At 51.8% G+C, this 15,238-nt stretch overlaps 5 protein-coding genes across 5 annotated transcripts; 2 read left to right on the top strand and 3 right to left on the bottom strand.

Moving 5' to 3' along the window:
• The first annotated feature begins 334 nt into the window (after window positions 1-334).
• P170DRAFT_141641 (uncharacterized protein) lies at window positions 335-1,928 on the top strand. Its single transcript, XM_024842472.1, has one exon. It carries the CDS (start codon window positions 713-715, stop codon window positions 1,871-1,873), a length of 1,161 nt encoding a protein of 386 aa, XP_024705618.1. The 5' UTR covers window positions 335-712; the 3' UTR covers window positions 1,874-1,928.
• Window positions 1,929-2,295: 367 nt separating this feature from the next.
• P170DRAFT_380891 (phosphotransferase family protein) lies at window positions 2,296-4,449 on the top strand. Its single transcript, XM_024845544.1, has 4 exons — window positions 2,296-2,606; window positions 2,655-2,950; window positions 3,018-3,372; window positions 3,430-4,449. Exons 1-4 carry the CDS (start codon window positions 2,483-2,485, stop codon window positions 4,371-4,373), a joined length of 1,719 nt encoding a protein of 572 aa, XP_024705617.1. The 5' UTR covers window positions 2,296-2,482; the 3' UTR covers window positions 4,374-4,449.
• Window positions 4,450-4,596: 147 nt separating this feature from the next.
• Window positions 4,597-5,611, bottom strand: P170DRAFT_473877 (uncharacterized protein; the record flags this gene model as incomplete). Its single annotated transcript, XM_024853085.1, has 3 exons — window positions 4,597-4,996; window positions 5,226-5,396; window positions 5,472-5,611. 3 exons carry the CDS (start codon window positions 5,609-5,611, stop codon window positions 4,597-4,599), a joined length of 711 nt encoding a protein of 236 aa, XP_024705616.1.
• A 1,409-nt stretch (window positions 5,612-7,020) lies between these two features.
• On the bottom strand, window positions 7,021-8,124 carry P170DRAFT_435515 (uncharacterized protein). The gene has a single exon (XM_024848953.1). It carries the CDS (start codon window positions 7,790-7,792, stop codon window positions 7,505-7,507), a length of 288 nt encoding a protein of 95 aa, XP_024705615.1. The 5' UTR covers window positions 7,793-8,124; the 3' UTR covers window positions 7,021-7,504.
• A 2,185-nt stretch (window positions 8,125-10,309) lies between these two features.
• P170DRAFT_435512 (uncharacterized protein) lies at window positions 10,310-11,070 on the bottom strand. Its single transcript, XM_024848952.1, has one exon. The coding sequence runs from the start codon at window positions 10,591-10,593 to the stop codon at window positions 10,315-10,317; it is 279 nt and encodes a 92-aa protein (XP_024705614.1). The 5' UTR covers window positions 10,594-11,070; the 3' UTR covers window positions 10,310-10,314.
• Window positions 11,071-15,238: the final 4,168 nt, after the last annotated feature.

Here is a 15,238-nt window from a genome sequence, read left to right as displayed (position 1 = left end):
GCCGAAATCATCCACACATCCCACGAAAAGTGGGTATGACTCAATAAAACCAGGTCGCTTTCCATCATTCGCGGTCGATCTACGCGAATTAAGCACTCGAACCCTACTCAAAAGGCCTTGGTCCATCGTGACCTGGGAAGACGTGCCGATTTCCTATTTAGGACCCCACGCGTCGCGAAAGTGCCTTCATTTCAGCACTCCCTCCTCTACAAGAAGATCCGATCACACGAGAGACTCGACGATACATATGTATAACATCGGAAAATCCATCGTTGCGATCAGAAGAAAGGAGCCGAAAGAGTTGTTTTCGTTTGGGGAGGTCCACAACCACCAGCAGAAGTGCATGTGCAACAATTTTTCAAACTCAAATCAGATTTCGAAGTGATATTATCAAAAATGTGCCAGAAGATTTATCCCTCCGAGGGCTTCCTCGCCTTCCACTAAGTGCCTACTTTGTTCACGCTTTTGCTTCGATATGGATACCCACCGGTTTGTCGGAGGCGTTCGAAGCCAATCTTCTATCAAAAAAATCACAAACAGCACGGTTTCTTCTTTTTTGAACCAGAGAGCCACTTCTCTTCGCCTTTGTTGCTCAGGTTAGCACAGGCGAAAAATTTCCACGGCTACATATCCCTACCTTGCACATCGTCCTCGAGTTCAGATTAACTGGCAACGAAAGCCTTATCGAATCAGGAACCTGCAGACATTCACAATGAATGCCAAAAACATGGACCGACAGTCCTGGGAACCCTACTCTTCGACCTACTCACGCCTTGAATGCTCCATCCATTCCCAGGATAGTTGCTATGCATCGGATGAGGTCTCTATGACCTCGACCAAGTTGCCTGCTCCAAATTCACTTGCTTCTGCCTTGAAGGCCCCGCTTCGTCCGATCCTGAAATCCATCTTGAAGAGACCATGCGCCAAATCCGAAGATGGATCGGAGTCTGGCTATGGATCACATGAAATGTCAGATGGTGAATGCATCAATGCGTCCGATATCACATCCGAAAGTGGGGATGATCTCTTGGAACAAAGCGATGATGAAAGTGTTGATGCAAGCGACGACGAAAGCGATGAAAGTGACGATGAAATGTATTACGTCACGGCATGGGAGGATGACACGGACGCTTCTGACTCCGATGAATCCGACATCATGTCTGAATACGGCGAAGAGGACGGAGTCGATTCACTCGACGGTTCCTTCATCTCCTTTGAGTCGCCCGGTGTTCGGTTTAACTCCGAAATCATCTATCATGAGGCGACCTATTTCTCCGACGCCGATGACGAAGACGAAGAGCCCCAGACTGGAATGACATGCCATGAAATGATGCTGCTTGCACGTGAATGTAACACGGAAGACAAGGACAGCGATGAAGCTGAAATTTCGAAGTGCATCAAAGAAATGCCCGAACATTATCCTAGCGATCTGGTCGACGTGGACAAGTGCCTATTCGCGGCATACATGCATGGCATTCAAGGGATCGCAGACCCTGAATACAAGGCGCGCCTTCGTGCGCGAACCAAAGAGGTCAGGGCGGGGCGTACCCAGTCTCCATACCTGGATTCGAAAGAGCCAAACTACATCTACATCGACCAGGCTTTGAACCACGTCCTCGGAAGCTTTAGCAACCTCGTTACAGAAGAGGAGCTGGACGACCTCGTCACTATCAGCGATTCAAAGGGGCTTACACAGCGGCTACCTGGGGCCGCGGAAACCCTTGATCGATACTTAACGGGCAAGATAGAGGACCTCCTCTTGGAGAGACTGGCCACCGACGATGTCATCATCGGATCGGATGAGCTGAGCTTTTTCGCCGGCGGTATTGGCTTTGCCATCGAGCATTGGAGGCCTTATGTCTGCTGCCATTAAACATGCAGTGGGGATTCTACCAATCCACTGAACCAACCAGGCGGGCACAGAAAATAGAAAACAACAAAAAAATGGGAAAAGGGTGGGAAAACGAACTTTCTTGTATGACTTACGATAAAACATTTGTAAAAGCTTTAGCGGGGTTTAGCTTCCATATTTCAGTGTTCAATGATATGAATCTTTTAAATCCAAGTGGTCCCCATTATTCAGGCATTCTCGGTAGGCAGTACTTCGCATGAACCATTCTAGTCCCCGAGTTCGAGCGTTTTTTTTTTTCCCCTACAATTAGCAGCTCTTTTTCTATAGCTTGTGACCATTCTTGGCATCCAGAGCCAGTCAAGGGCAAATCGCCCGTTTTAGTTCTTTTCATTTCGCGGCCTGTCGTGTCTCTGACTCAAGTTCAGCTTCCCATTATAATCACGTCTTGAAAACGAATAGCCTGGCTTTACCTGCATCTACTCGCGTTAGCGGGCGGTCTGTGCCCTTTCTCAGGTCGGGTGTGACCAACAAATCCACACCAAGGGGGAGGAGAGAGTATTCGATACAGATAAAGCCCAATGCCAGGATTCTCAACTACCCAAATCCTTCGTTCCCAGGAGAGTTCACAAAATGCCACTACGCGTCGGGAATTGTTCAATTTTTATGTCTATTACTACCACTTGTTCGCGTTTGCATGGCCGATCACTCTCCACTATAACTAGGAGAGGACAAAGCTTTAAAACAAACCTCTCAGGTATTATCTCTTGATCCTGATGAATGTCCACTGCTCACTGGCTGTTAGATTGTGATTTAGAGGACCTCTATGCCTACTCGGCTCAGCGATGGATCTGGAACGAAGCACAGCAGCTACGAAGCAGATACGTCTCATTTGACCTAAATGCTCTCATTCGAATCGCAGAGAAAGCCGCCGGAAACAATGCGGTTTGCATCAACGTCTCGAAGCTACCGGAAGGAAACTTCAACAAGGCGTTCCTTGTGACCATGCAGGACGGGCTGGAGTTAGTCGTTAAGATCCCAAATCCGAACGCCGGACCGAGTCATTATACAACGGCGTCAGAAGTGGCGACGATGCAATATGTGCGAAGTCCTGTGTGATAAGCTAACCAGAAAACTCAATGGCGCATCTGGACTAATATCTGCAAAGGCGAGGGCAGATCTTCAACTTCCTGTCCCTAGAGTTCTCGCCTACTGTTCCCGGGCTGGGGAGAGTGAGCTAGGTTCAGAGTATATCGTCATGGAGAAGGCTCCAGGTATCGAGCTTAGCCACGTGTGGGAAAGTCTGAAGCCGCGTGACAAACTGTCCATCGTGAAGCAAATCGGTTCCATCGCTTCCACACTCTCTAAAGCAAGGTTTCCATTCCACGGTTCATTATACCTTCGCGAGGACATCTCAGAGTCTGAAAGCATCGCAGTGGACGACACCTTCGCAATCGGTCCGACAACAGGAAGATCTTGGTTTGACGATAGAAGAAGCGAGGTTGATGTTGAAAGAGGCCCCTGTAAGCTCCTTCACTTCTCCTCCGAAGTAAACAGTAGGTTGATCGCATCTTGACAAGGGACGAGCACGAGCTCCATTATAAATGCGTTGGCGAGGCGAGAGCTAGCCTGTGTGAACGAACTCTCGGATTTTTCTCGAGCCTATCAACAAGGTATCTTCAGCGGACCTGGTGGTTATCATCCCACAAAAGAAGCAAAGCTGTCTGTTTTACAAGACTTTCTCACGGTATACCTATATCTCCTCCCAAAGGATGATGGACTCAATGCAGGAATCATCTGGCACAACGATCTACACACGGACAATGTCTTCGTCGACGAAGATAGTCCTACCAAAATAACTAGCATCATCGACTGGCAAGCCGTCCCTATCTACCCGGTGTTTCTCATCGCCCATCATCCTTCTCTTATAGACTACGACGGTCCAAAGCCAGAACGGTTCGTTCAGCCCAGACTTCCGGAGAACATCGAAAAGTTTGATCCGCAAGACAAAAAAGCTGCGGGGGAGCTGTTTCTCGCACAGACCCTCTGGCTTTACTACGAGACGCAAGTCTACAAGGAAGCCCCGGAATTAGTCCATGCGTTTAAATATCGTGAAACCTTGCAATTCGAGCTATTAAGCCTAGTGGGGGCAATATTCGACGACGGAGAGCCACATGTCCAAAAGCTTCTCGCGACTGTTGCGAGAGATGAGGTCTGGAGACAGGTCGTTGGCGAGGATGATCACGGTAATCCCAGTGTCCCGTGCCCGCTGAACTACACAGGACGGGACTTAACGCGCCAGGGCGAGGAGTACGCCAAATGGGAGAAAGACCTCGAGAGAAAAGCGCGAGTGATTGATGAAGTAGGAGTGTATACTGGTTGGAATGGAGCCGTGTCTCCTGGCGACTATGATGAGGTTGTTAGGAGACTCAGTCTTTCCAAACAGAGGTTTTTAGACCGGGAATCGAGAACTCCCGAGGAACGGAGGTTGTGGGAGAAAGCGTGGCCTTTCGAAGATAAATAAATCCAAGGAAGAGGCACTCTGCCATACCCTGTCGTCAGGCACACTGGCGTGATGCAACATACCGACCAAGGTTTCCCGGGCGCCCTAGATAGGATGAATGGAAGTGGCATACTGAAGATATGTGCTGTATGTAGCTGGTCTCGGACTTTCGGTTTAATATCTACAAGAAGCAATCAAATTCAGCAACCGAGCCCCTCCCCCCCTCTCAAACACCCATACCTACTCAGTAACGAATCAACCCCTGCTCCACCGACGACGCCAACTCAAACGGCATCTTCAAAACATGCACCAAACAAGCCTCCAAGATATCCAAGTTCCCCGTGACCGATTTCCCCAAATACCGCTGTCGATACAACTGCAAGAAACTGAGCAGATCCTCCTCCTCCTCTTCTTCCCTTTCGCTGCTGCTGGTGGTAGCGGCGGCGGTGTCAGCTATCGACGCGCCCATATCCCGCGCTATCTCCTTGCTCAGGTTCTGCGCGTCGCCCGGGAGATACTCGTCGCGTCGTTGGGACATGGCTTGGGTGAAGCGCGGCGCGAACACGCGCATCATGCACGCCAGGTAGCGTCGCTCTTCGCCGACGCAGATGCGGAGGTCGCTGCGGCCGAGGACGGAGATTGCGCTGTGTTTGGGTTAGTTGAGTGTGTTGGGTTGGGAGAATGGGAAGGGAAGGGGAGGTACAGGTAGAAGCATGAGTCGGTGGATTCAGTATTCGTCTCTTGGGAGGTTGGTTGCGATTGCGATTGTGTTTGTTCACTTGCTGGGTCTTAGTACGGTTACTTTGGCCTGTTTGGATACTTACTATCTATCTAGGTAGATAGTAAAACCATTCTGAGCTTAGGAACACTCACCTAGTAGGCACTTCCACCAACACCAAAGCAGGAACGCTAATATTCTTCAGAAGCGTCTCGACGAGCTCCCTAGCAGGAACCAGGGCCTGCGCTTGACCGTCCGTATCGGTCATAGTTCCATTAAAGAAGCAGTATCGCTGGGATACGGGCTCGTTGTTATCGCCGGATATGCTGGAATGAGCAATGTTAGTATGCGCTGGGCAGAGAATCGTATATGCAATACAAAAAACAGGATAGGACACATACACCCTGCCGTCGCGCGCAAAGCTCACGACATTGGCTTCAACTTCTACTTGGTCGGGAAAGCTGGTTCGTTCGTGGCTCCCGTGAAGGAAAAAATAGCGCAGAAGGCCTCGGCCTCCTGAGGCGTATAGTAGTCCTGACATTGAAGCGATTGGAGTGGATATCACCGAGCAACTAAGTAGACCAGCTAATACTCAGCAAGTCTATAATCACAACCCAGGAGCGCGACAAATTTCACCACCAACCTAACACAGCACTAACATCCTATTTAACGACCAGCCAACGGATTTAATCACCAATATATATCCATCACGCAAACAATCGGCCCAAAGACCCTTTTACCGGGCTTACAGTGGCAGCCGGGGGATGCGACTAAAAATAGCGGCTCTATTTGGCTAGAGACTGGAGCCCGACCCATCGTCTAACTAACTTCCTCGTCACTCGGAGGCTCGGAGGGCCACGATCTCGGGGTTGACGTCAGCTGATGGGTTAGTTAGCGGCCACTAGTTTGGCTGATAGCGTGCTGGATCGTGAAGTCAAAGTAAGACCCTGACGGAGTCTGCTCGGTTGGGAATGGATGCGTCAGGCCAAGTGTCGCTGTCATCTGTCAGGGACAGGACAGTTGGGGGAAAAGGTGGTGCAATACGGGGGCCCTGGGTGACCCACTCCGGTCGGTTGTGTTGACTAGTGCGCTGGAGGGTGATAAGATGCTGGGGATATAACTGGTTTTATTCTTCAGCAATTTTAGAAGATTTGAAGCTCAGGGATGGTGGAAAACGGTGATTTGGAATATATGATTTGTGTTAGGGGGGTCTCGTCAAATACGGTGTTGGTATACTCAACATACAGGCTTCGAATTTCTTGCCGTTGAATAAGATGATGTTCTTGGCCCGAGCAAAATATACTCGTGGAATTAGAGAATAAAACTAGCTAGGATAACAAGCAGAGCCTATCAGCTTCGTCATCGTTCAGGAGATCTTTCCCGAGAGTACTCCGCACACTTCCTGAATGCACCGGCTACAAGCAACTCGAACTATAAATAAGAAGCTATAAATAAACCAATATATAACTATAACCAAGGGATTGTCATGCTCATCTGATCGTCCACTCGGAAATAAAAATTAACCAAAAAAGATAAATAGATTCAAGGTCTTGACTGGTATTTCCAGAATCCTCTAATACAAGGACAGCCAAGTAGCATACCTAGATGGGGTGAGACAGTTGGGCCATACAGCATCAAAATATATAAGTATCTCATAGAATCAACTCCGATGTTTCCAAAGGCCCTTTACTCTTCTCCATAGGAGCGTGCACGTGATCAATCCAGATAAACGGAACCCACTCATACTTCTGATAATCCATTGAGATTAAATAAAAGTCTTGTTATGCGGATAGCACATACCATGTGAGGACCCGCTATAATGCACATGCTCATAAACCACGATGAACGCATAAAAATACCATGACTACATCGACATAAACCGAAAAAGGTATGGGGATATTTCTACAGAAATCTTTGACGATGCGCCCTCCCATAGGGAAATATTGGTGGATTTCTAATCGAATGCAACCAGTCCAATCTAATCTGGAGTCTGCTCTTCAACAAGAATAGCTCACCGAAACCGCCACTTGGTCACTCACTACTTGCAGCTTTACAAGTACTCACCCACTTCCATCGATCACTCGCTCGACGGCGGGCGATATGGTGGCTTCCCCGACGTATCGATGAGCATATAGTCCTGAGGCAGGTCAGCACCTCTTACTGACTGTTTCACTCACCTATCTTTCAAACCCCAAGAAAACATCGCCCGTTCCCCGTTAGACATCCGAAGAAGCCGGGCAAAACGAGCCAAATAGGATGACATGACCAGCAAAGCATAAGCAGCGAGCACCAAGCCAATAAATAACTGGCACATGAAAAAGCTCACTCTCATCCATCCTATATCCCAAGTCGCCAACGCAGTCACGTCACACAAACGACACCTAGCCCCGGCGACATCCGACCCCAACCATCCCAGTAACACAATCCGATCAGATCACAGAGACGAAACCGGGAACACGGACATCTGCCCCGGGCGTACACAACCCATCTGCAGCCATCCCTCCCTCGATCGATCGAGACCCTTCACCACCAAACCCTCATCCCTGACACCCTCGACATGAAACAAAGAAGGGGGGCCTGTAACTGGTGGCTTCGGAATCCCACCGGAGACTCTTGTCTGCACGCTGGCAAATGACACAAAGACGCTGACACATCCAGGGAGGCAGGCAGAAGAGTCTCGGTCTCGACCGTCGAGATGCAGGAAGTGGAGACGGCAGGACATCATGCATGCAGGCGGACGGCGGAATAAACATGGCGTGGAAATCCGAGCCGTGCGCCGATCATGATATTATTTCATGATTGCGACTTGCGAGGTCGTACGGAGACCGTTGGATTGGACGAGAACGTCCTGATTCAAATGCGGGATGCGGGATATTTTTTAATATTGCAGAGGATCGGGTTGCTCATTGCTCATTGCTCATTATTTGGGTGGGTTTTGATTTTGATTTGATTTTTTTTAGCCCCTATGTGAGGATGAGTGGAGTTGGTTTTTCTGGGATAGATACTTTGCAGGTACACATAGTTATCATTACTGTAGAATCACAGGTAGCAGATGTTCAATTTATTTATGCCCTTTACGGCTTACGCACTGAGGGATTGTTATGCAGACTCGATAGGGCTTCAGCGGGGTTCCCGTGTGGGCTTGATTTTTATCATTTTGGATTTCAGTTTTTACGCACCGGAAAAAAGACAAAAGAAAAATAAAACTCTTAATTAATACCAAACGGTGCTAGTCAGGATGTGAATTCTGGGGTGATTCTAGTTTCATCTCTCCATTATATGATTATCCTCCGTGCCTAGTCGGTGGAGCGCTCTCATGCAGGCCATTCCCGCCCACGGAGAATTCACTATCGACTGACATTTATCTTTGGCACTATTGAATTGAACCTGAGTCGAGGCCGCCCGTGTCCGACGGGGTGCATGATTCGAGAGTGATGATAGATACTATTTCAAGAAGGAGAGAATGGAGAGACAAAGGACGGCGGCCGTCTAGACCGGAATAGGGCAATGCTCGATGCGAGGCGTTGGGATTATGTTCAATTAATGAACATTAGGATTCGTATTATTAACTCTGGATTAGGAGTCATCAAACGGAAACAGACAACCGCGTTTTTATTTTATTTTGTTAAGTGTTTATTTGTTTTCTCTTCCACCCGACACCCTCGCGTACGGCGTAGCACAGACGAGCTGAGCTCAGCTGAGATCCGATATTAACCCACCCCCGTGCATGCATGTTCCCACGGAATTCCTGCCCGCGCATCGGAGTCGAGATTATGCTGCATGCACGTAACCTCGCCCGATGCGACCACATCCAGCGATCAGCCTCGTTCACTCGCGATCCACCCAGGCCAGTAGTAGTGGCCACTCAGACACACTCCCAGGTCGGGTCCATCGAAGCCACCTCAACCATGGTTCCGCGTCGATTCCCCGCTCAATAGATCGGTGATGAGCCACGAACGCATTCCTCGCGCTCAGCTGGAGAAGCGCGCATGATGGCCGACAGCCGAATGATTGGTCCAGGAACGGCTGGTCGCCCTGACTCGGTGCTGGGATTATTGGATCAGAGACCACATGGGTCCCCCTGGCCCACTGCGACCGCGTCCAACTGGCCTACATTTTACAGAGCAGAGGCTGATCGAATGAGGATGGAAGAAACTCCCGGGGGTTTACCCGAGACATTAATGATTATTGAGATTGGACTCGAAGTTGCGAGATGTGGTTGATGCCGATGGCGACCGTCCGCGATCCGCTATGCTATCTATGGTCTACTCCGTATGCACATGCGCGCCTTGCCGGAAGGGACAAGGCTTGCGAAGGTGCGATGATGGAATGAAAATGAGTTAATTTAGCTGAACCCAGAGGATTTCTAATAGTTGGGATCGAAATTAGACCGCGATAGGGAGAACCTCGTAGGTTTGCGTCAACACGGTCCCGGGGTCGGGATGGATTTGATTTGGCCCTCCGATCAGGGAAAAGGGATGGTCGCTGCTCCGTGGTTATTTGTCGGACGGTGGCCTAGCTTCGTATATCCTGGAGATGGTGGTGGGTGCTGAGGGCACATCATGGGTGATCGACCCTGACAAGTGGGAGATCGCTCTGATGCACGGAGAATTCGACCTGGGGGAAGGGGAGATTTACTTTTCCTCTTTCCCTACGGAGTACTCCTCACGTTCTCTTCTTGATTCCTCTGCGCGTTAATTGATGGACGACGCAAGAAGAAGAAAAAAAGATAATAATTAAACTCGCCCAGCCCCATCAGATAATGTTCACAACGGTCAAAACGGACCAGCTACCAGAAATCCATGGACGTCAAACGACATTTTGGAAACAAATAAGGTGATTCTCGAAGGGCCAGGAAAGACGAGCGAGGATGAGGTGGATCAACGTCCGTATACCGAGTTTGTAGTCCAACCAGAAATCCCGGGCGGATTCAATAGTGGTAAAACTAAGTTTGGGCGGAGGACTCCAAATCCGAGGGGATGGAAAGCCGAAGTTTGGGACGCCAGAGATTTTAGGTGGCCGCCTGGCGAAGGGACGCCTTGGGAGGCATCTGACATAATTTCCGCCCGGATTGCCCGATGCATCGGCGTGCATGGAGGAGTGTCAGGTAGATGACTGCATTGTCGGAGGGTTCGAGTTCGCTGCTAGTACTAGTAGGTAGTTGTTACAACTTACAAGGCAGGGGCATCCTCAGGCATCCGGTCGCTCGGCACATCCTGGCCCCCTTTTCTGGCCCATTCCGGCTTAGCACCACCGGTTAGGGTTGGCCGGTCTTGGCGGCGGTGGGGTCGGCGTCGTTAGTGTTGCGTCTGAGATCGGCATCCTTTTTCTCTTGGGTTTTCGGTTCCTTCGTTCTGTCCTTCCCTTATCCTTGGTTTTTCCTCCGATCTGCCCCTCGTCGGGAACCTTCCTTTCAATCCCTTTTTCGCGTTCCCATTTCTGAGGACCATTGGAATCGGAGGTTCGCCGCTCCCATGGATTCCCCGCTAGCTTAACTGCAACGCTATCGCCTCTCCGGGCCATGGGGCGTCGTCATTGGAGACCTTGTGGCAAGACCAGGCCAATGTCGATCAGGAGTCCCTCGTGCCTGGTGAAACTCCGGATCTCGACTCGTGCTGCCTTCTGAGACTTGACCGACACGGATGTCCCGAAGCCACTACGCAATGGACACGGATAGATAACGAGCGAAATACCATCAGGACCACGGACCACGGACTTCCTCCTTCCTGGGATCCCAACGGACATCATCCTTTGAGGCCCATGTCTCTGTCCATGTCTCTCTTGCCGTCGCCCTCACCCGCTCTCCAATTGAGATCCGGTCCCAAGTTGCCCCCCTATCCACTCCGGGCACTCGCGACGGCTTTCATTTGTTGTCCCGAAGTCCACCAACTCCAGAAAAAAAGGTACGCTATCTGGTACCTGGGCTCCACTTGTCTCCTGACTCTGCAAGTCGCTAGTGACTTAGTGAGCTTCTTAGTACTCGGTAGTAGAAGACAGCCAGAGAAAATAGTAATAATAAAAAAAATAATTCTTATTATAATATTCATTCCAATAAGGAATTGTACCAGATTCATATGAGCTTGGACGTCGGACGGTCTGTCGACATCTCCAGGCCAACTCCTGAATTCGCCCTCTTTCCTTCTCGCCCTCTCCTCTCTTTTGACAATCCCCATTCCTTCTGGTCTTCACTCGATGCGCGAAGGATAATAAGATTACCTAGTCCAACTCTATCACACCCTCCTTCGGTTATTCCTGTTCTTTCGCTCCGTCCGCCGAAACTTCCTACTGACCCGTTCCCCTGGACTGCGTTGGAGGTCTTGATTGATCTTGGATCCATTCCCACGGTACTGGCCTTGCGACGAAATGATGCGAATTTGAATCTGCTTGCGAACAGTTCCGATTTTGCCAAGCGATCCATTGATTGATTATCGTTACACAGGTACGTCTGGTTCTGATTTTTATTTTCCTTGTATTTCCGATTTCTTTACTGCTGCTTTTTGTCCCCCATCACCGCCACCAACTCCAACACACCGGCCTGCATGGTCATCCGTTAGATCCCTGTTCGTCTTTCATTTCTTTTTCTTCTTTCTCGCTCCAATGGGCTTGGCTCGGATGCAGTCATATTGAAAACGTCAGACTCGTCTGGGGCAGAATACTCCCTGCATGCATGAGAAGGCGAAAGCGCCCCCAAACGGGCTGTGTCATTAGAAATTCAGGCTGACTGACGAAAAGAAGTCCTTGGCTTTTCATGCTTGTAGGATGACCTAGGTCTGCTCGAATTTCTCGAAGTGCGATTCACAGAAAAAGACAACATCTGCTCGACTCTCTTTATTCTCTTTGAATACTCCCACGACCAGAAGAAACAAAAGAAAGAAAAATCCCTACGGTCACTGTATGTGATCTTCACATATGGCGACGATGCAGCTCAGCAAAGGACCCGAGTCCCTCGATCTGGGGAGGACGGTCTCGCGCTCGCGCAGCACCAGCATGTCCAGCGACTCTCAACTCCCTCGACTTCATCTCCTCGTCCCTCCCTTTGTGAACCCGGCTCCGTGTTTCATCGCATCTTCCGCCGCCGCCCAGATCGTCACTGCCGACCAGGAGTTCAACGCCGCAGACTTCGTGGCCGACGAAGAGGATGATGGCTCCTGCGCCAGCGCCCTCGTCACCACTGAAGCCCTTTCCGCCCTGAACGGGTTCCTCGACCACCTTCTTTTCAATATTCTCGCCGCTTCCAAGTCCACCCAGTTGGCCTGCATTCGACCGGCCGTGGCGGAGGTTCTCAAGCCTCGTCTGGCGAAGGAAGTGGTATCGGCCGCAGACGAAGAGCTCAGCGAGTACATGGGTGGCCCCGAAGACGAACAGTTTGGCGACCAGACTCCTAGTGCCGAATTCGATCTCATCCGGTCGTGGAAATTGACCCGTTTGCGATGCATGGTGTACACTCGACTAGGCGATATGGAGGAAGACGACGAGGAGGAATACATCGAACAGGACGGTTTGGGCGAGGATGAAGATGGGCCCCGGAGATTTTCCAGCCACATCGGTTACATCACTCCGGCTGCCGCCATCTTCATGGCCCACATCATTGAATACCTCGGCGAGAAGGCCCTGGTGATCGCGGGCGAAACGGCTCGATCTCGACTGTCGAGCAAAGTCGACGGCGAAGAGACGGAATCGGGCGCCGAACGAAGCACCATGGATCGTCTAGTCGTCGAAGATCTCGACATGGAGAAGCTGGCCTTGAACCCGACCCTGGGAAGACTCTGGCGCACCTGGAGGAAGCGCACGCGCTCCCCCAACCTGTCTCGAGCGGTGTCTCGCGAATCAATTCGACGTCGCGGCACGGTTGGCCACCTGCCCGTAGGTGGCCGGCGAGGCAGTCTGGCGGTGGACGAGTTCCTCCCGCCACGCTCACAGCCGAGTCCGCGGCCAGAGTCTCCGGCGGACGTGGATCCGGCTTCCATCGCGCTTCCCGTGGGCGCGCACGATGTTCAAGAAATTGAAGTTCCCGGTTTCGTGCCTTATATGGATGGCGGTGAGATCCAGACCATGGAAGCCGTTGTGGCGCACAAAGTGCGACCTCGGAGTCTGATGGTGCTCACTTTGCCCTCACCACGGTCTCCCAGCTCGCCGATTTCACCCCGGCCGCAGAGTGCCAAAACCCCCCGACATGCTCGGTCGCGGTCCTTGCCCAGTGCCACCGCCCCCTTGCCCCAGGAGGCTCCTGAAGTCGAACAGACCAATGAACAGCCGTCTCCCACTTCGTCAGAAGAGCGACGACATCTGGAGACCATGTACGAGCACGACGAAGATGACGAGTCCACTGCTGAGAAGAAAGCCGTTGCTGTGGAATCCTCGGAGCAGGTGCTTTCTCCCTCAGTAGAATCGCCTACGAAGAAGTCCGAGACGGACAGTTTCCCCGAAGAATCGCACGATACAGCCGCCACCTCGTCGATCTCCGGCGCGTCGGTCGAAGTGGTGACAAGCCAGGCCAACAGCACGAGAGCCTCGTCTCTGAGTGACCGGAATCAGCCGGACTCGGAGGCTGAGATCATCGAGGGACAAGGAACGGCCGAGAAGCCCAGGTTGGCCTCTGTGCAGAAGCCGCGACGAAAATCGAGCAGGGAGCCCCGGCAGAGAATCGACAGGTCGTCGACTCCTGCAGGCGTCAGCAGCGAGCAGACGGCGCAGCCAGTGGCCGAAAATCCGCCCCCGACGCAAGGGGGGATCTCCACCCCGGCGCAACCCGCCGTCAGCACCGATGCGTCGAGCGCTTCTGACACGGATTTGACTTCCCCGGACCCTGTTACCCCTCAGCCTCGTTTCTCGACCGACAACACGAGCGAGGAAAAATCCCCCCGACCACCGTCGTCTGCCGAGAGCGCCTACTCCGAGCGTTCGCGCGTGCGTCAAAGACCGTTGCCCGTGCGGAGCGGCAGTGTTCATCAACAATCTCCCTACGGGCGCTCAAGCCCGGCAGTGTCCACCGCCAGCTCAGGCACCGAACGGGCGGCCGTTCAGCGACTGTCAGGGCGACCGACCACTTCTGCAGCCTCGTCGAGCTACTCGAACCCCAAGCCTCGCCGGTCCGAAAGCTTCAGCAGCAACCGCGATAAGCGTCCCGTAACGGCCGGCTCCACCACGTCGCAGGTCTCCACCAGAATCAAGGGCTTGATTGTTCGACAGGGAGAGCCCAACTCGCTTCAACTGCGCAGCTCGTCTGAAACAGGCAGGGGTACCGACTCGTTGAACGACGAACCAGCGGGCTTGGATGATTTGATCCGCAGCGAGGAGACGATCCATTTCACCTTGACCCCAAGGAACATGCGAGAGATTGAGGTACGTTTTTTTCTTCTCGCCATTGAGTCTTCCCCTACTTGATTTGTTTGGAGATTTTGACTTTTGGTGCCTGGATGGTGACTTGATTAGGAACCTGATTCTCCGCGGTGGCAAAATCAGCGATCTAGCACCGCTGATTTGGCGGATTTCTTGAAAAACACTACTCCCCCTACCTCCCCCCGGCCTGGAACTTCCAGCACCGCGAAAGGTCCAGCGAATCTCCCATCGATATTCAAAACCAAATCCTCCGACCAGGCCAAATACAAACCTCTCCAGACTTCGAACATGAGCCTGCCGCCATCGAGACCGAATGCAGGACCGTCTCGTGAGAATAAGGCCAGTATCGGATCGGCTCGCGATTTCGCCAACTCGATCAAACCCAACGGACCTCCAAGTCCCAACACCATGAAGTCCCGCATCCGCCGGTTTTCTGATGCGGCGGACTTCTCAAAGAAGTTCTCTCGACCCCCAAGCTCTCTTTCAAACTCCGGTCGCAGTGCTCATGCTGCTCCTCCCACTCCCCGACTGCAAGCCCGCCCGGCCATAGCTCCCAAGGGAGATCAAAGCTCCGATCTGATTGACTTCATTCGGGAGGGCCCTCCGACTGCTGGAGCTCGTCGCATCCCACGCACTGTTGCCCCTTTCCGTGATACTATGGATTCGGACGACCTGCAGTCTTTCGAGCACAGTTACTCAGAAAACCATGCCCCGTCGATCATTAGCACACAGGATGAATCCTTTGCTACGAAGTCTGTGACTTCGGTGGGTTCTCGCACGGGCCTGTTGGACTCTTCAAACCGGGCCCCAGCGCCCACGAGCGCTCCTA

Source organism: Aspergillus steynii (assembly GCF_002849105.1).
Source record: "Aspergillus steynii IBT 23096 chromosome Unknown P170scaffold_3, whole genome shotgun sequence".
Taxonomy (NCBI): Eukaryota; Fungi; Ascomycota; class Eurotiomycetes; order Eurotiales; family Aspergillaceae; genus Aspergillus; species Aspergillus steynii.
Note: the sequence above shows the minus strand (reverse complement) of the source record. Positions and strands in the feature narration are given on the sequence as shown.